Consider the following 21249-nt stretch of genomic DNA (forward strand, 5'->3'; position numbering starts at 1 on the left):
AAAAAGTATTCTCAACAATAAAAGAACCTCTGGGGTAATCACCATGCCTGACCTCAAGCTGTACTACAGAGCAATTGTGAGAAAAACTGCATGGTACTGGTACAGTGACAGACAGGTAGATCAATGGAATAGAATTGAAGACCCAGAAATGAACCCACACACTTATGGTCACTTGATCTTTGACAAAGGAGCTAAAACCATCCAGTGGAAAAAAAGATAGCATTTCCAACAAATGATGCTGTCACAACTGGCAGTTATCATGTAGAAGAATTTGAATTGATCCATACTTATCTCCTTGTACAAAACTCAAGTCTAAGTGGATCAAGGAACTCCACATAAAACCAGAGACACTGAAACTTATTGAGGAGAAAGTGAGGGAAAGCCTCGAAGATATGGGCACAGGGGGAAAATTCCTCAGCAGAAGAGCAATGGCTTGTGCTGTAAGATCGAGAATCAACAAATGGGACCTCATAAATTTGCAAAGTTTTTGTAAGGCAAAAGACACTGTCATTAAGACAAAAAGGCCACCAACAGGTTGGGAAAGGATCTTTACCAATCCTAAATCCGATAGGGGACTAATATCCAATATATATAAAGAACTCAAGAAGATGGACTCAAGAAAATCAAATAACCCTATTTTAAAAATGGGGTACAGAGCTAAACAAAGAATTCTCAACTGAGGAATACCAAAGGGCCGAGAAGCACCTGAAAAAAATGTTCAACAACCTTAATCATCAGGGAAATGCAAATCAAAACAACCATGAGATTCCACCTCACACCAGTCAGAATGGCTAAGATCAAAAATTCAAGTGACAACAGATGCTGGTGAGGATGTGGAGAAAGAGGAACACTCCTCCATTGCTGGTGGGATTGCAAGCTGATACAACCACTCTAAAAATCACTCTGGCGGTTCCTCAGAAAACTGGACATAGTACTACCAGAAGATCCAGCAATACTTCTCCTGGACATATACCCAGAAGATGTTCCAACTTGTTCCAAGGACACATGCTCCACTATGTTCATAGCAGCCTTATTTATAATAGCCAGAAGCTGGAAAGAACCCAGATGTTCCTCAACAGAGGAATGGAAACAGAGAATGTGGTACATTTACACAATGGAGTACTACTCGGCTATTAAAAACAATGAATTTATGAAAATCTTAGGCAAATGGATGTATCTGGAGGATATCATCCTTAGTGAGATAGCCCAATCACAAAAGAACACACATGATATGCACCCACTGAGAAGTAGATATTAGCCAAGAAACTTAGAATATCCAAGATACTATTTGCAAAACATATAAGACTCAAGAAGAAGGAAGACCAAAGTGTGGATATTTCACTCATTCTTAGAATGGGGAACAAAATACCCATGGAAGGAGTTACAGAGACAAAGTTTGGAGCTGAGATGGAAGGAAGGACCATCCTGAGACTGCCCCACCCGGGGATCCATCCCATATACAACCACCAAACCCAGACACTACTGCATATGCCAGAAAGGTATTGCTGACAGGACCCTGATATAGCTCTCTCTTATGAGGCTATGCCAGTACCTGGCAAATACAGAAGTGGATGCTCACAATCATCTACTGGATGGAACACAGGGCCCCCAATGGAGGAACCAGAGAAAGTACCCAAGGAGCTAAAGGGGTCTGCAACCCTATAGGAGGAACAACAATATGAACTAACCAGTAACCCCCAGAGCTGTGTCTCTAGTTGCATATGTAGCAGAGGATGCCAGTTGGCCATCAATGGGAGGAGAGGCCCTTGGTCTTGTGAAGATCATATACCCCGGGCCTTGTGAAGATCATATACCCCATTACAGGGGAATGCTAGGACCAGGAAGCAGTAGTGGGTGGGTTGGGGGGGGAGGGGGGAGGTATAGGGAACTTCAGGGATAGCATTTGAAATGTAAATGAAGAAAATATCTAATAAAAAACAGATTTTTCATTTTCTGGTTTGGTTTTTTGGAGACAGGGTTTCTCTGTGTAGTCTTGGCTATCCTGAAACTCACTCTGTGTAGACCAGGCTGGCCTCGAACTCAGAAATCTGCCTGCCTGTACCTCCCAAGTGCTGGGATTAAAGGCATGTGCCACCAGGGCCCTGGCCAAACAGGTTTTTCAAGATCCTTATTTTAGCTAAGACTCCATAAGAGAAAGCCCTAAGTATTTTTTAATTGTCATTTTTAAAACCTGCTTTCTTTGTTCTGTGAAATTATAAAACTTTATGAAACTGCTTCCATGTTGTATTATGAAAGTTAGAGTAAGTAACCATGATTACTCAAATGGCTCCAGAATAAGTTCTCTTTCTTATTTTTTAAAAAAATCGAGAGCTGTAATTTTTGCACCAACATGATCATAAATTCAACACCCAGACTAGAATTTGTTGAACATCCACGGTCCTAAATGCTGTGCTAATGTTACCAACTGGATACAAAGATAATGGTGACACTTCCTGTTTCTCCAAGAGACTTTGTCCTAGAAAGGTTTTCTTTGTGTGGGGGGGGACGGGGGTTGGAGGGCACATGACTGACCCTCGATACATCTGGGCAAATGATTGTGTGTGGACTGGGTTCTCCCCAGGATCATCTGAGAAAGTTTCTTACCTGAGTTCACAAGGAGCTGCCTCTTCTGGTCTCCTAGGAGTCTGTCTCTAGCTGAGTAACTACTTATGTGTGTGCCACATGAAGGAAGTGAGCTATTAGAGTTGAGAACTGGAAAGCCCTTGGAGTCTCTCTAATGATGTCTCCATTTCCTCAACTCGAAAAGTGCTTCCCTGCACCCTGGCTCATCCCAGCGTCTTCCTGAACACGCACTGCCTGAGAAGACGACTGGGTGTAGCTATGAACAAGGAATGCACCTCCGTCCCTCTGAGAGTGCACACTCCACACAAAACACAAAATCTGAAACCATTATATACAAGCAAAAGACAACTAAGGGGCTTTTTATTTGTTTGTTTATTATAGTTTGTTTTTTTAATGTCCAAAGTAAACAAAGTATTTTTGTTTGTTTTTAACGTCCAAAGTAACTTGAGACAAAACAAAATAAAATGGAACAAAACATAAAGGCAAACGAACGACAACAAAATCAACCTAAACATGCCACTGGGTTCATTTTCTTTTGGTCATCTACTGCTGGCTTGTATACCAAGAGACTCTATTGGAAAAAACAAAAACAAAAGAACAAATTTTTCCTTTGCAAGTGCTGGAGAGCTGGAGATGTCTTCCTAGTTAGGTATGGGAGTTTGTGTCCATTTCTGCCTCTTGGCACTGGGCCCCTAAGTGGCTTGAACCTGTGCAGGTCCTGTGGATGCTGCCACAGTCTCGGAGAGTTCCTATGTGCATCAGTCCTGCTGTGTCTGAAGACACGGTTTCCTTGGAGTCATCCATCCCCCCTGACTCCTACAATCTTTCTGCCTCCTCTTTTGCATCGTTCCCTGAGCCCCTGAGGGGAAGAGTTTGACGGAGACATCCCATTAAGGGCTGACTATTTCAAGGCCTTTCACTCTCTGTACAGTGTCGAGTTGTGAGTCTCTGTATTAGGTCACATATTGCAAGAAGAAGTTTCTCTGGCAATGGCTGAGCAAGATTTACACACATAGCAGAATGTTGTAAGGAGTCTTTTTATTTCAGTGTTCCTTTACCAGAACACCAATAGTTGGTTTTCCCCTAGGACCATGGTCTAGCTAGTCTCAAACCCTGGGCTACCAGAACAATGTCAGGTACAGGTTCCATCTCATGAGGTGGGCTTTAATTCCAATCAGATACTGGCTGGTTACTCCCACACCACCTGTGGAACTATTGCAACAGTGTATAGTGCAGGCAGGTCACCATGGTAGATCAAAAGGTTTGTAGATGGCCAACCCCTCACACACACACCCATACTAATTCTCACTTTTACCCTATGCTTTTTAAAAAGGAATATTTTTTAAAGACTATTCATGTTAAAGTCTCTCCTCTTATCTTTATGTTTTCAGCCCTGATTGACAGGCTCAACAACGTAGCGAGTTCCTGAACATCATAGACATACATAATACATATCTGTAATAATTAATATACACAATATACACTCACAGTCACATCATATACTCACATGTCACAAAGCACATCATGTATCACAGAACACATGTCACATGCCTACACATCACACAGTGCCCATTTACATATGGCACGTTGCACATTCACTCAGACCACACTGATCTCACACATTCACATTCACAATACGCTGACATCCACACTCTCTCATACCCACCCGTACTTAGCATATTCACTCATAAGCTCCTTCTCTCCTTTCCTTCATCTAGCCTACCCCAGGACTTCAAGGAAATCCTAGCCATCTAACCAGCTAATGGAGAACCCAGCTAGCTGTTGGACAGGTGTGGACCACTCCAAAGAGCTCTCTCCACGGAGAACTGTAAGGCACTGATCCTAACTGAAACTCCCTCAGTCAGCCACTGTAACCAGGAGGCAGAGACTGCCCTCTGACCTCTTGGCCTATTTGTTGGCTGGAGGGCATCACATGCCCTTTACTCTGAGCTGGTAGAGATGTGGAGAGAGAAGGGCAGGGCTGGGCAGAGCAGGGAAGGCAGCCCGCGCCCACACATTTCCTCTTTCCTCTTCCTCTGCACCTGCTCTGAGCTCACACTCAACCTCCAGAGCTGAGGACATTGTTGTGTTGTGTTTTGGAGAGCATGTGACCAATGTGGTGTGTAGGCGTGAGGAGGGAGTGGTGTGCAGGCAGGCAGCCACCGATGAGCCTAAAATAGTGTGGACAAAAGTGACTAGGAAGCCTAGACTAGGGGTACCGTTGGCAAATGAAACTCCCACCCCAAGGAAAACCTGGGAATCCTCCGATAAGTTATAGCGTTGCACACCTGAAAGACCTTAAAGCTAAATAGCCCGTGGTAAAGGGGCTTTTTTAGCATTTCTACATCAGTGATCTCTGCTGTGTACCAGACAAGACAGTGACCATACCCAAGTGACCAACGAGAACACGGGCTCAGGGAAGCTTATCCAAGGCCAACAAACGTCAAGCCTGGACAGAGCATTTTGCCTTAAATCTGAAATTGTTTTCCTTATTCTCGGCTTCTCTATTCTCCATCAGTGAGCCTCACCCTTGCCACTGGGTGTCTCAAAAAATGGCTCCACCAGACTGCCAGCCCTAACTAAGGGCAGAGTCACTATGTGACTTGTCACACCTGACTCTTAGCGTTGTCTTCTGCTTATTAGACAGTGGTTTGTGCCTCTACCAGAGGGAAGCCCCTTTTGGATAGCACTGTAAGAGAATGAGGCCTGGAGATTAACTGAGGCCCTGGGCAAGCTGTGCCTAAGACCTCAGGAATGATAGTGTGCGTGCTGGGGTACCAGAGGCCACTGTGTCTCACCTCCGTTTGTTTTCTAGATAAATGAAGTTCAGACAAAAGCAGTAGACTGCACAGAATCCATGGCTAATATCGCTATAAATAGTAGCTGTTCACAAGTACTCATTGGAGGAGTGACTCTCAAAGCCTAGCTTTGGTCCACAAAGGCTTTGTTGTTGGGAGAGAATTGGTGATGAGGTTGTGTTGTCATGGGGATGGAGAAACAACAAATGCCTCTAGCTCAGAAGTCAACCCATGCCTATGAATCCTGGGAGATCCCTTTGAAAAGAGGGGTCAAAGCCTGGCAGCTGCTTAGGTTGTGAGCTTGTACCCACTCACTCATTTTTATGCAGTGCGTGTTTTCTCAATTCATGATTTCCGCTATGGTTCGCTGGTGTTTTCTTTTTTAGACAAAGACTAGCAAGCAAACAAGACAGATTATCATTTCCTCATTTTAAGCCCTTGCTGCTCAAAGAGGTCCAGCATAGCTTTCAAGCACCCAGTTGGAGAAGGCTCCCAGGTGATCGGTGTGTGTCAGCCTCACTCTAGGGCCTCTTGGATGGGATCCGGCCTCCAGGGAACCATGGACCTTTGGCTTCGGTTACTTTACTTCCTGCCAGGTGAGTGCTCTGAGGAAACACTCCAGACTTAACTACCAGGTTTGAATTAGCCAGAGGTAATCGTTGACAGCCATCTCTGGCTCTGATGCTTCTGGAGAGATGCAGTTGCAGCCAGGGCACAGAGAAGAAGGATGGAGACCTGTGAGGTGAATGCTGGCCCCTCCCCACTCCTGCAGTATACTTCCAGACTTCCACCCTAGACAGCTGTTAGAGTTTTAAGGGTTGAACGTGTCACATATCTTAAAGACTCACTTTTTTGCATCTTAAAATGTATGTCTCCAAGGTCTGTTCTTCTTGTATATATTTCTCCCCTAGATCTTTCTTCTTCACTCTGGAATTGGAAACTTTCAAATGAAAACTCCCTAACCTATTCCCTAAACTTCTTATCTCAGCTTACAGCCACCTACTTGAATTCAAGCACTCTGCTTGAATGGCCACCAAGCTCTGGAATACATGTGCCTAATGCCTTGCCTAATACACTTCCCTGGTCGCCATACAAACCAGCTAGTCCATTTGTCCTAAGTGTCTCTAAGATTGTAATGTCATTCAATGGCTCCCACTATCTACTAACTAAAATACACTCCCCTCCCTTATAATCTGAGTTTACCGTGCTCCCGAGGACCTTCTTCCAGAGAAACAGAACTCTTCTTGGTACAAATGTTACAGATTCCCCCTCCTACACCCTCTCTCAGGCTGTCTCTGTTTACCATCCCTGTTACTGTGATTCCTCTCAGTTTACCATTAACTGGTTCTTCACAGGTCATGGCAAACCTACCTATCTCTCACAGTCATTCGCAAGCACCTTCTGAACTCCAGCCACAGTCATATCATATTTTGGCTCAGTGTGCTTAGCTTATTTAGTTTGTCAATAATACCTGCTTTGTGATAATTAAGCTTTACTGAGGATTTGAATGGATTAAGAAATGCTGAGGTAGGAGTCAAGCTTACTTCTGGATGTAATTGCAAGGTCGTTTCCAGAAAGAATTCAGCAAGGGGAAAAGACCCGCCTTGCCTGTGGATTGTACTATCCTGTGGGCCAAGGTCATGAACAGATTAAAAAGAGAAGAAAGAGAAAGACTACAGAGGACCTTCCTCCGTTTGTTGATCGCCCCACCAGCCCACTCTGAGATATAATCAGGCAGCTTCATGCTTCTGCTACCATAGTTTCTATGCCACGATGGTCTAGAGCAGTTCTCAACCTTCCTAATGCAGTGGCCCTTTAATACAGCTCCTCACGTTGTAGTGGCCCCCAGTCATAGAATGATTTTCACCGCTACTTCATAGCTGCAGTGTTGCTCATGATATAAATTGTAATGGAAACATCTGTGTTCTCTGACAGCCTTAGGTGACCCCTGTCACCTAAAAGGGTCGTAATCTCTAAGTTGAGAACCGCTCGTCTCAAAACTGTGAGCGCCACTGCACCTTCCCCCACTGAACTTTCTTCTCATCCATGTATTTTGTTACAGGAATGAGAGAAGAGTAACGAATAGAGTAGGTTGATAACTAGAAGTAAGGTTACTGTTGTGAGAAACCTAACCTTGTAGCTAATAGGTCTTCAGAACTAGTTTTCAGGAGGAATTTTGAGACCTGTGGATGATCTAGAGATGGTCGAGGATGTTATAAGCAGAGGTTAATTGGGTCATGCTGGTGAAAGCACAAAGGACCAGAACAAAATCAACCAACCAATCAATCTATCTATCAATAAATACTGCTCACAGGAGAACAAGACTCCATCAGAAATTAGGACAGGAGTCATTGGTTGTTCACAGTATAAAGAATCTGGCTGTGTTCTGATGGTGTCTCCAAAAGCCGAGTGATCCTGAAGTTGTTTGACAGAAGAAATGTAAATGCGGCATACCATTCAAGCCATGGCACGGTTACTGCCCACAGTGTTTACCCAGATTTACAGTGAGAGAGAACGTAAGTGTGTGGAAAACGGGCTGCTTGGCAAAGAAAGGAGCCTGATCTCAGCTAAAGCTACAAATAGAGCAGACCAAAGGGTCCAGACAGAGCAGTTACGATTCTTTAAGAGATAACATGCAGTTAAGGAATGCCTTAGTTAGGGTTATTTTGCTGCAGTGAAATGCCATGACCAAAAAGCAAGTTGGGGAGGAAAAGGTTTATTTTTGTTTGCCCTTCCATATCACTATTCATCATCAAAGAACCTGGAGGCAGGAGCTGATGCAGAGGCTATGTGGAGGGATGCTGCTCACTGCCTTGCTCTTCACGGCTTGCTCAGCCTGCTTTCTTATAGAACCCAGGAGCACCAGCCCAAGGATGACACCACCCACAATGGACTGGACCCTATCCCACCAATCATTAATTAAGAAAATGCTCTACAGGCCTGCCTATAACCCAACCATACGGAGGCATTTTTTTAAAATTGAGGTTCCCTCCTCTTAGATGACTTTAGTTTGTGTCAAACTGACATAAACTGGCCAGCACAAGGAGAAGCCTCGGACTTTGCAATGGCACAACAGGAAAGATGTATTGACCACAGTATTCTACCTCCCAAACGAGAGAGTGTAGCAATGCAAACTTGTTTGACAAACTTTCATCTGAAAGGAGAGAGCTTAAGGAAAGAAAATCTTCAGGCATGATGCTAGAAGATTGCTACCTCAGGAACTGTTTTCTCAGGATTCTCCTAAGAGAAACACAGATCCTGTTCTAGCTCTGGTCCAAGGGGGCCACGCTACGTCTCGAGCTTGTAATAGAACTTGGCACTGTGCACACGTAGTGGCCCTTGCAGATGTACAAAACATAAGAGTGAAGGGTCATGAAGGCCAGCACCAGGGTTCTCAACAACCTCTGCGGCTAGGCAAAGTGTGGCAGGGTTGGCTTTTCCGTACAAAGAACCTGAGAGGGTAGTTGTGTGGGTGTGAAAGTGAAACGGTGGAGCCTCCAGGATATTGGAGGTTCCGAGGAAAGCTGTAGGTGTCAAATGGAGCCTGCCTGGTGAGGGACCACATGTGCCATAAGCAACAGAGAAGGAATATATGGACTTATGATATGAACGTTCAATATCCTAATTAACAGTTTATTCTAATAAAGAATATTCTACATGCTCTTTTTTTTGTTATTTTGGTTTTTGGAGACAGGGTTTCTCTGTATAGCCCTGGCTGTCCTGGAACTCACTCTGTAGACCAGGCTGGCCTCTAATGAGCTATTTAGATGAAGTTGGCCTTGACTTCCTGATCCTCTTGCAGAGGATCTCAAAAGCTAAAATTAAAGGTATGGGCCACCAGGCCTGGTTATATGGGCCTAAGCTCAGGTTTCTGTGTGTGCACTGTAGCAGCTGAGCCATGGCCCTAGCCCCCCATAACATCTTTGAATAATTATATGTATGACATGCTAGCCTTTGTTTACTAATACTGCCCTCGGGCCTACAAATATTGGGGTAGGCCTGTCCGTAGTGTTCAATACAACTCTAGACCATACTGAATGGAGCCCTGTGGGAAGGTCCCTCATGGTGCAAGGCAGAATCAGAGGATGTGGGCTTCAAATTTACCTAGACTACTAATAAGAATGTGTATACACATTGTGATGAGAAAGAGAGAGGGAGAGGGAGAGGGAGAGGGAGAGGGAGAGGGAGAGGGAGAGAGAGAGGGAGAGAGAGAGAGAGAGAGAGAGAGAGAGAGAGAGAGAGAGAGAGAGAGAGAGATTTATTCTTTTAAAGTTGTTATTGTGTGCACAGCACAACACACAATAAAATTTGTGGGGATCAGAGGATAACTTTGGGGAGTCACGTCGCAGCTTCTGCCTACTTAAGGCAGGGTCTCTCTCATTGTTTCTGCTGCTGTGCTACATACCTTAAGTTAACCTATGCACTCCCAGGCAATTCTCTTCTCTCCACTTCCTACCTTACCACAAGAGTGAGGGGATTGCAGTCACTTATCTGGCATTGTGCATGGGTTCCAAAAGCTGAACTTGTATTGTCTAGCTAGCTGTTTTATCTCCTGAGCCATCTCCCTGGACCTCACGGAATTTAATCTTGATTCATTACCATGAGGATGAGCTTGATCGTCTGCACTTGGATGGTAGTGCTATTTCCTAAAATACAAAACTCTTTTGCAAGCAGGCAGGTTTAGAAAGAGAGATGAGGTCTTCTTTTCTTGCTGTTATTAGATATTATCTTAAATATACAATGGAGTCCAAAGACCAGAGCCAGTTTGGTGCTGTAAAGACAAGACTAGAAACAAGCATGTGTTTAGTTGAAATCTAACCCATCAGCATCTGTATGTAAAAGGTCCTAGAGTAAATGAGCTAGGGCAGAAAGGAGAGAGAACACACAGAGAATACCTCGGGTACCAAGCTCGGTGTAAGCCTAGCAATGAGAGGGAGTTGGAGATGAGTAAGAGAGGAGCCAGCGCTGGAACAGCTATGACAGTGTGGCACTGGGGTGGTGCACAAAAAGTGGTCCTAGGAAGGAGAACTCAGGTAGGTCGAATACTGCCAGAGATGACGACAAGCAAGTGACCACCAGAGACAGCAACCAGGACAGCTGTGTCAACCCAGATGAGAGCAGTTTTGGTGGACGTTTAGAGACAAAATTCTGGTTGAAGTTGATCAAAGAGAAATGAAAGGGATGGATATGAATTGGATGAGGCGTTTGAGAAAGCACATAGAGAAGACTAGAGGAGATGCAGACATCATCTGAGGGTTTTAAAGGTGCCAGCATCAAGGTCCGTGCATGAGCTATTGCAGGGCTGAAGAGAGGGGCAAGCCATTGGTGCAGCAGAAAGGGGGGGGGTCATTGCAGACAGACATTCTAAACCAAAGAAGGCCACACTTGGGTTTCAGCTGAGGTAGTGCTCTGTGAAAGGAATTAGGACCCTTTCCTGGGGCAGAACTGACAACAGGTGCTGGGCCTGTCCATGTGTGGGTTGCTGTAGATCGAAATGAGATGCTAAGTGGAATGTTCTCGTGCTTTTAAATTTATTTACATTATTTGTTTGATTGTCGTCTGATAGTTTGTTTATTCTGGGGCATGTGGCACGGCATGCATATAGAGGCCAGAGGACAACCTGAAGGAGTTGCCCTTCAATCTTTTTTTTTTAATTTATTTATTATTATTTTCTTTATTTACATTTCAAATGCTATCCCGAAAGTTCCCTATACCCCACCCCCGCCCCTGCTCCCCTACCCACCCACTCCCACTACTTGGCCCTGGCCTTCCTTCCCCTGTGCTGGGTCATATAAAGTTTACAAGACCAAGGGGCCTCTCTTCCCAATGATGGCTGATTAGTTGCCCTTCAATCTTAAGGAGATGTTTTGCTCCATCACGTGGGCACTGGGACTCACACTGAAACTACCAGGATTGTTAGCAGTGCCTTTACCTGCTGAGCCACCTTACCAGCCCTCTCATCCTATTGAAAGGAATTTAAAACGTCACACTCAGGGGCTGGGTAGGTAGGTAAAATGCTTGCCACAAAAGCGTGAGAACCTGACTTGAGAGCCATAGCATCTGCATAAAAAGCCAGAGTCAGTGACACACACCTGTGAGCCCAGAGCTGGGAAGGTGGGGACAAGAGAAGGCCCAGGATTGCCTGAGTGAGCTGCAGGTTCAGTTAACCCACAAACACACACTCATAAACTATAGCTCTTTAATCAACATACAAATCTCAAGCCAAGTGCTTCCCCCCTTTTGTTCCAAGCATTCTGTTTCAAATGGGGTTGAATCCCACTCGCACCTAGAAAATCTCCAGCATGTCCTCAGCCTTCAAGGCTCTACCTTATTTCCCTTCTTCTGCGCTGTGAAAAGGATATAGGATCTCAAACATGCATTTTCATCCAACTATACGTCGACAGTGACTTTTCAAACTACACCTTTCCTCTTTTCTACTATTTCTACAATTCAGTCACCAAATTAGAGGTTAGAACCTAGATATCACTTCATTGCCTACATAATATTAGTATCAAATCAGTTCCTTTAGATACCTTCTCCCCCTCCCCCTTTCCCCAAGAACCACTTTTAAATTGCCAGGGATTACATCTGGGGTGTGTCTTTAAAAAGCAGGTCCCTACGCCAGCCTAGACAAAGGGAGCCACCGTGCCCAAGGACAAGACAATTCATAGGCATCGGTGAGCCCCCAGTGGCTGACCCAGCATTTCAAACTTCTAAACTACGAATCCTACCTACTTCGCTCTGTCTTGGAAATCTGTTTTTGTAATCCTGGTCATAGATGCTACTATAGACTCTAAAGGGAGCTAGTTTGCCCTGGAGTCTGGTCATTTTTGAGATTCCCCCAACCTCTGGATCAGTTCCTGCCTTCGCTGGCAGGAACTTTGTGAATGCGTTACCTTTCCATTGCCGGGGTCCAGGCATGAAGCCATCGTGTGAGTTCTGTTGGCAGCAGTTTTAAGCAGTACTGAGCTTTGTGTATCAAATGCAAGGTTCCCTGGCTGAGCCCTCTGCCTCTTCCCCTCTCCAGCGTGTTAGCATAGCTTCACTTTCAGATCTCAACTTTCCAGCTCCTTTGCACCCTCACCTAACCCCCATCTCTAGCCCATTTTTTTCCCACCTCTCTACCCTTCAATACTTCCCTCTACCAAAAATATCCTAATCTAGATGCCCTAAACCTATCGATATTCTAATGTTTTAACTCTCATAGGACTAAGCTCATTGAATCTATTCAGAATGTACCATTTGTAGATAAACATCGATAAGCCAGCAGATTTCCCGCCACATTCTCTCTCACATCCTCATCTTGATACAATCTGTTCTTATTACCTGAAAGGCCCTTTTCATCTCCACCTTAGCTCTCCAGGTCCACCTAAACACACACGTGATTTACACTATAAACACACACCTTTGTGATGGTTTGAATGAGAACGACCTCCACTTATTCATGTGTTTGAATGCTTGGGTCTCACTTGGTGGAACTGCTTGGGAAGGATTAGGGGAGATTGCCTTGTTAGAGTAGGTGTATCACTGAGAGTGGGGTTTGAGGTTTCAAAACTCCACATCACTCCAGCACTCTCTCTCTCTCTCTCTCTCTCTCTCTCTCTCTCTCTCTCTCTCTCTCTCTCTCATTGTGGATCAAGATATAAGCTCTTAGCTACTTCTGCTTCAACACCACACCTGCCTGCCTGCTGCCATGCCTCTCACCACAGTGGTCATGAAACTCTAACCCTCTGAAATCATGAACCCCAAATTAAATGCTCTCTTTTATGAGTTGCCTTGGTCCTGGTGTTTTTGTCACAGCAATAGAAAGGCAACTAAGACAACCCTCTCCTCAGTATACGGGGGCACTTGCTGGGACCCACTTAGGTTGCCATCGGTGGCTTTTCCCTCTGCTGTAGTGGGTTGGGTTACAGTATAGTTTCCTTTTCTTGCTTTTAAATGTCAGGAACTTGTGACCCACAGCTTCCACTCCTGATCTGTTTCTCTCCCAGGCATATGTATGTTCATACCCATGCATGCATACTCACACTCAGGCATGCCCTGATTGCCCTTCCATGAGTTCACACTAGTGACCAGCATCACCTTCTCAGTCACCCTCCATGCCCATTCTTTCAGGGCACAGCGTTGGACACCACTCCTTCCTCCCAGGACTCCACCCCCTCAGCCTGAGTCAGGTGTCCCTGCTTGCTGCTGTCAGGGAGCCCTGAGCTATCTCTCTCATGCCATCTATTACATTGTACTGGAGTAGCTGTCTGTTGGTATAATTTACCACATGACTTACTGTATGAGAGAGGAGCACCCAGGAAAGGTATCAAATGTGTATTCGTTGAATGGTTTAGTAGGGCTGAAAGGAGGATTGGGTAGATGAACAGGATTGAGTAAAGAAGAACCCAGGAGGACAATGTGCTGTAAGAATGGGTCACCTTTCTCACCCTCAGACTTTAGTCCCTCAGGGGGTTATGTGCCACTGGGGGTCATGCCTGGCATCTCATTTCTCTTTGGAGTAGGCATTATAGTTGTGTCTAGGTCCTTACAGACTCAGGTTTAATTCTGAGGCTAAGGCTAAGGACATGGGGTGGGCACAGAGCAAGCCTGAATGAGAATGAAGATCTGAGCATAAGTCAAGAGTCAGAAATCTCTGTAGGGCTAAGGCGGGGCTGGTGACAGGGCATGGCTAGATCTAGGGGTTAATGTGGGGGTGGTCTGGGTCGGCACTAGGTTGGAGAGAAGTGTGAGAGGGGGAGGTATGGCTGAAGTAGAGACACATCTGAGAATGGGGCTTCTTCTGCATTCATTTCTTCTCCTTGCAGTGTCTGGGGCCCTGAGGGTCCTCCCAGAAGTACAGCTGGATGTAGAGTGGGGTGGATCCATTATCATCAAATGCCCACTCCCTCAACTACATGTGAGGATGTATCTGTGTCGGCAGATGGTCAACCCTGGGTTATGCACCACTGTGGTGTCCAACAACTTTGTCAGGAAGGACTATGAAAGGCGAGTCACCCTGAAGCCATGCTTGGATAAGAAGCTATTCCTAGTAGAGATGACACGGCTGACAGAAAATGACAATGGAGTCTATGCCTGTGGTGTGGGCACGAACACGGACCGAGGCAAGACCCAGAAAATCACCCTGAATGTCCATAACGGTAAGTGTTTAGAAACCTGAGTCCAGCATCTAACTGTAACTGTCCCATACTATTGCCATATTAGCCATCCCAGTATTAACACAGAACAACACAGCTTAACTTCACAGTTGACTAACACCAAAGCTTAGAAACTTCTAGCTACAGGAGATGAAAGGAGTAAGATAGATGTTGTATGTTGCCCATTCTACCCAGGGCATGAATGGAGAGGTAGACATTAGACAGAGGAGAGGTTTTGAAGCTGAGGAAACCATCAGAGGAACCATACATGTCCTATGTAATTATTATGTATGTAATTATGTCTTGAGAAAAAATGATCAAGCCAAATGTATTACTATACAGTCAGGTCCTACATTTCTTCTTCTTCTTCTTCTTCTTCTTCTTCTTCTTCTTCTTCTTCTTCTTCTTCTTCTTCTTCTTCTTCTTCTTCTTCTTCTTCTTCTTCTTCNTCTTCTTCTTCTTCTTCTTCTTCTTCTTCTTCTTCTTCTTCTTCTTCTTCTTCTTCTTCTTCTTCTTCTTCTTCTTCTTCTTCTTCTTCTTCTTCCTCTTCCTCCTCCTCCTCCTCCTCCTTCTCCTCCTTCTCCTTTTTTTTTTTGTTTTTTTTTTGAGACATGGTTTCTCTGTGTAGCCGTGAATGTCCTGGAACTCACTTTGTAGACCAGGCTGGCCTCGAACTCAGAAATCTGCCTGCCTCTGCCTCCCAAGTGCTGGGATTAAAGACATGGGCCACCACCGCCCGGCCCTACATTTCTTCTTAACCCTGACTTTTCAATGACATCCTAACATGTACATGACTGCTTTAGCAATGTATAATCCCAACAGCCCAACGGCTTTATAGGGAGCACTGGATATGCTGGTGGGAAAGGCCATTTTGCAGGGAGGCTCCATGCCCGGTTCCTTTCCTGTTGTTTCCGTGGACCATTCTCATCTCCTTGGGGTCTTGGCTGAGTCAGCTCTTATTTGAACCTCCAGTCCAATCTCTTCCCTGATGATCACCAAAGCATCCCTCTTGCCTCCAATAGAATACCCAGAACCATTCTGGGAAGATGAATGGACATCTGAGCCACCAAGATGGTTGCACAGATTTCTGCAGCATCAGATGCCCTGGCTCCACAGGGGTGAACATGCCAGCTCTTCTGGAGTTATAGCCAAAGGTGAGTCCATCAAGTCAAGAGTGGGAGAAGAGGGAGACTTGTTTTGTTCCATTCATAAGGTGGTAAGCGAAGCTGAAGGGACTTTCCCATGCTTTGTCCTCGGGAAGGACCTTCATCTGACAGCTAAGAGGCCAGGTCCTAGTTGGAGGAGTCACATACCACCACCAGGTGGCATACAAGTCACAAAGTGTCCAATTCACAAACCCCAGATCCTTTTTGAATGACTAGAAACCAAAACTGAGCAGACATTTGCCTGCTGGAGGTCATTATGCTTCCTGTTACCTGCAGGGATGTCTTCTACCTGCTGGTGATTAGTGGTTTTAATAGCTCTATTTGGCAATTAAAAGATGACTATCCTACTAACATTCCCATGCAGCTTAACATATACCGGTGAGTTAGGTACATTAACTGAACATTGTTGCACTAGGAGACCTTGCTGGGGTCAAAAGAAACAGTGTAACTGGGCAGATCAAAGATCCATGGGGGTGACTGACTGGGATGAAATCGGGGAGATTATATGAGCACAGAAGAGCAAGGCACTCCCCATGTTCAGAAGGCAGTAAGTGTTCTGCCTGTGGGATCAGGGAAGGCTTCCTGGAGTAAATATTTAAAGCATGCATGAATGCATGAAAGTTTTCTGTGTAGATGGCATGCTATAAAGGCGTTTCTGGCCACAAGGACTGCAAAGACAGGTGGTGTGTATGTGCAAAAGGGGAGAAATGATTGTGGGTGGAAGAGGAGACCACTCCTCCTGGAGACTGGAGAGCAAGGCGTATCTCCCACTGATGTAAGCTTTCCCTTCCTTCTTGAAGTTACCACACCAACTCCGAAGACTGAGGCCCCTCCAGTTCACCAGCCCTCCAGCATCACTTCAGTAACCCAACATCCTAGAGTTTACAGGGCATTTTCTATATCAGCTACCAAGTCCCCGGCGCTCCTGCCAGCTACCAAGTCCCCGGCGCTCCTGCTAGCTACTACAGCCTCAAAGACTTCCACTCAGCAAGCCATCAGGCCCCTAGAGGCCAGCTATAGCCACCACACCAGACTTCATGGGCAAAGGTAAGAAGGGCCTCTATGTTTAGTGCCTGTGTACTAAGAGCCCTGAAGTCATTCTACACCCTTCTCAGCTTTGTCTCCAGAAATTCACTGAGAAACACTCTGTTTTTCAGTGTGCTGCATAGATGCATTAGTCTTATCATCCAAGAACATTCTTTGTTGTTGTGGGTCTCCCCGCCCTTGTGGACATCAGCCAATTCTGTCCACAAGGGCAGTGGGAGCAGAGGCATTGAGGGGGGAGGGGATTCGGAAGCTTGGTGAGTACATACAGTGACTAACCACACTGGGACCAGCTATCAGGAGGCAGATCAACTTTATTTAGGGTGATTCAAGGCTTATAAAGTTTTGAGGGACTGAAAGTAGGAACATCTAGGATGGGCAACGGTCATTGGCTGGGGGTTTAGGATACCTGGTTTAGGAATCTCAGGTTCTGACTGAACAAGATTTATCAGGAGAAAGAAAATTGATCCTGCAATCTCATTGAGGCTTCGTGACATTCCTCAGATAGAAACATATGTGTGGGCTTAGAATTCCCCAGAGATCAGTGGGGTTTCTCCTTGAAACCCCACTAATGAAAGCAGTCTCTTATATTGCACCAGGCCCAGAGGCTATCCAGTCATGATGGACTTTGACCTTAATTAGCAGAGTTTTCCCACATGTAGTATTCTTTGCAATTCCCTAGTTCTGATCTTATAGAAAGACTCAAAGTCTTTCAATCATAAAAATTCATTCAGGCCTGTTGTAATGTATAACTAAATGAGAAAAAGGTTTTCATTAATTTAAAGTAATTAAAAGTATTTGCTAATTAATAAGCATTAAAATTACTCTTTTCTTTCTTTCTTTCTTTCCTTCTTAATGCTGCTAACACTTCTGTGACAAATGTTATTGCTTAGCTTGGTTCTAAATATCGGACCTCAATGAGCCACTAGGGGGCAGCATTAAAGCAAATGTGTGTGAAAACCCACCTGAGCAAATACAAGAGACAAAAGGCTCTCAGAAGCCTTTGGATCCTGTGAGGGAACTGGGGCAATAAAATCTACGTGGCTTCTATGCAACTAGTTTACATCTCAGAAATCCATGTAATAAACTTTTTTTTTTTTTTTAATGTCAACTGTGATAAAGACACACAATGTCCAAGTATGGCTAATGCAAGTCTTCCTATGCCAAGGTTTCTAACTGTGGGAATAGAAGCCATATCAGACCCTGCGGTTGACTGGCTGCCTTCAATTCTTTCCACCCCCTATGGTTTTGGTCAGAACAGTTTTTGTGCAGATTTTATGATCCCCATTTATTTTTTTTCTTTTTTGTTTATTATTATTTTCTTTATTTACATTTCAAATGCTATCCCGAAAGTTCCCTATATCCCCCCCGCCCCTGCTCCCCTACCCACCCACTCCCACTACTTGGCCCAGGCCTTCCCTTGTGCTGGGTCATACAAAGTTTGCAAGACCAAGGGGCCTCTCTTCCCAGTGATGGCCGATTAGGCCATCTTCTGCTACATATGCAGCTAGAGACACAAGCTCAGGGGGTACTGGTTAGTTCATATTGTTGTTCCACCTACAGGGTTGCAGCCCCCTTCAGCTCCTTGGGTACTTTCTCTAGCTCCTCCATTGAGGACCCTGTGTTCCATCCAATAGTTGGCTGTGAGCATCCACTTCGGTGTTTGCCAGGCGCTGGCATAGCCTCACAAGAGGCCACAATATCAGGGTCCCTTCAGCAGAATCTTGCTGGCATGAGCATTAGTATCTAGGTTTGGTGGCTGATGATGGGATGGATTCCCGGATGGGGTAGTCTCTGATGATCCCCATTTATAACAAAATAAGGCTCAGGGAAATTAAAACTCGCCCTAGACCACAAAACCAGTAAAATGAGGAACTTGAAGTTGAACCAAAGACTCCTGACCCCATAAACAAATCTCTTTGGGGATGATGGAGGAAATTCTGTTAACAATGGGTCAACTCGAAGTCACCTAAAGAAAGGTGGCCACTCAAGGGTGAGTCTAAATTTCCTTTCCTCGTCTAAGTTCTCTGTCTCTCTCCCCTTTTTTCCCCCGGCCAAGGACACTCCACCACGGCCCACACTATGGGAGAGAAGACCGAGGGCTTCACATCCCCATCCCAGAATTTCACATCCTGATCCCGACCTTCCTGGGCTTTCTCTTGCTGGTTCTTTTGGGATTGGTGGTAAAAAGAGCCATTCAAAGGAGGAGAGGTGAGACACTTGAGGATCTGGGCTTTGGTTGGGAGACCTGAGGTACAAGAGCCCAGAGCATTCAGATCTAGCTCGGATGCCCAGGTAACCGGGATGAGAAATGGAGTCTAAACATACTTTGCCCTTGCTCTTGCTCCTGCTCTCTGTACCCTGGGCATCTAAGTCCAGGCCACAACATTGCCAGGCATCATAGTGGTGTGTAGCCCTCAGTCTGGGGAAAAAGAGGCAGGTGGCCCCTGGTATCTGATGCCATGCCCTTCTCTTTTCCTGGTGTCCTCCTGAAGCCTCCTCCAGACGCACAGGGCGACTGGCGATGAGGAGGCGAGGCCAGGGGGCTTCCCGCCCGTTCCCCACACAGCGCCGGGATGCCCCGCAGAGGCCGCGCTCGCAGAACAACGTCTACAGCGCCTGCCCCCGGCGCGCACGGGGACCGGACAGCGTGGGTGAGCACACACACCAGCGAGGCGTGGAGGAACCGGGGACAGATGGCGACCAGGGGTGGGAAGGCCAGGCCCTCACCGCTTTCTTCTGTGTCCTAGGTCCAGCGGAGGCTCCTCTCCTCAATGCCCCAGCCTCAGTGTGCCCCTCGCCGCAGGTAAGTTCCGCCCACCCCAGCCCACAGTCAGCCAGGCTCCCTCCCACTCCCCACAACCAGTTGTATCCAGTCCCTAGGTTGAAGCCCTCAGAAGGCTGGCCCTGCAAGATCTGTGGTTATCTTAGTTACCTGGCAAGCATTTCTTTTCGGATAAATGAATCCTGGATGTCTTTAGTCTAGTAGGGAGGGTATCCCTGCAGCGACTATGGTGTAAAAAGGACGCTAGGTTTCTAGAAGGCTAGAGGGGGTGGAAGCTACTCAGACAGTTTTATCTCTGTGAGAGAGGCATTTGAGAGAGAGAGAGAGAGAGAGAGAGAGAGAGAGAGAGAGAGAGAGAGAAGTAGAAATAGAAATAGAAATAGAAATAGAAATAGAAATAGAAATAGAAATAGAAATAGAAATAGAAATAGAAATAGAAATAGAAATGTGACCGCTAGGCGTTATCTAAAGTGCCTGGGCAGAGATGCAGAGATTCAATACCTAAGGTATCGTTTTGTTCCCCCAAATTAAGGGAAGGGAATAAACTTTAAGCATTCCCAAAGTCTAAAACATTGGATTTTGTAGTCAGAAAAAGTATTAATAAGGGCATCAAATGTGCATGTGTTAATTAGTGTAGATTAATTAAATACAACAGACCCCAAGCCCTCAGGGTTCAAACCAGAGGGACAGGAAGAAGAGACATTTTGTTCTAATAACTCCAGGCAGCTTTCCTGGTCCGTGGTTAGTACTCAGCCACCAGAACCAAGTTCTTATTTCTACGAACAGAGTTGATGGCTTCCTTAGAATCATGACCCTGAATTCTCATATCTCACTAATACTTGCCTCCCATTAGCTGCCATGAAGTTGTGTCCTGCCTGGCTGGCAATATATTGATTAAATGACCATATAAAAAGGGAAGAATGCTACCTAGCCCTGTAGTCATCTCCAGCTGTTTGAATGTGCCCCCCTCCGCCCTCCAAACACAGACACAACCAGTCTTCAAGGCTTGGGCTTGGCAATGAATGGTCCAGCAAGCCTGTCTGCTCTACCCAAATGCCAGCCTTTTATTGTGGGTCTGACCTAAGCTAACACAGACCCTCTTCTGGGCTGCCTCATTCTCTCAATAAGTGTGTGTGTGTATGTGTATGTATGTGTGTGTGTGTATACCAAATATACTGACTATGTATGCTCAATGGCTTATTTCAGTCTTCATAGTGAATTTTTTTTAAACCAAATAAGTTGACATTTAGTGGGGGATGTGTTTTTGAAGCAACCTTCTGTAAAATGTAGAAGCCCCTTACAACTTCCTGCATTCAGAGGACTGCCCTTCTAGTTCTTAGAACTTTCATTTAGATGACTGATTGAAGTCTCTGTGGTGGCATTCTTCTGTGGTGATCACAGTCCTTGTGCCATGTTAGTCTTGACGTAGCCTGGTCTTCTGAGAACTGCCATGAAGGGGTGCTACATCCACTCCAGTAGTGACTCACATTACTGATTTGGAAACCTGGAAGCAGTCCTGAGGCAAAAAGTTTCAAGGAAACTCAGCCTCCTGGAACCTTGCATTCTAAAACCTAGGAATGCCCCAGATTTGTCCCTGCAATATCATGGAGGGTCCTGCATGCTTTCTTACAGTATTTTACTGGAAGTTACTTTCATATTCAAGTATTTACCAAGGCCTAGGAAATAGGGAGGTTGTGGTATTACATTATTCATGAGAAGGTCTGCTAGAGCAG

At 45.5% G+C, this 21249-nt stretch overlaps 1 protein-coding gene across 1 annotated transcript in view; it reads left to right on the plus strand.

The window, feature by feature from the left end:
• The first annotated feature begins 5940 nt into the window (after positions 1-5940).
• The window catches only part of Fcmr (Fc fragment of IgM receptor), a 16552-nt gene continuing 1243 nt past the window's right edge, over positions 5941-21249 (plus strand). The window contains exons 1-7 of the mRNA XM_021199101.1: positions 5941-5977; positions 14192-14524; positions 15544-15675; positions 16488-16734; positions 18791-18942; positions 19227-19385; positions 19482-19537. Of these exons, the coding sequence (XP_021054760.1) occupies positions 5941-5977; positions 14192-14524; positions 15544-15675; positions 16488-16734; positions 18791-18942; positions 19227-19385; positions 19482-19537 (1116 nt within the window). The remainder of the gene's footprint in view (positions 5978-14191; positions 14525-15543; positions 15676-16487; positions 16735-18790; positions 18943-19226; positions 19386-19481; positions 19538-21249) is intronic.

This window comes from Mus pahari, chromosome 5 (assembly GCF_900095145.1).
Source record: "Mus pahari chromosome 5, PAHARI_EIJ_v1.1, whole genome shotgun sequence".
NCBI classification, from domain to species: Eukaryota; Metazoa; Chordata; class Mammalia; order Rodentia; family Muridae; genus Mus; species Mus pahari.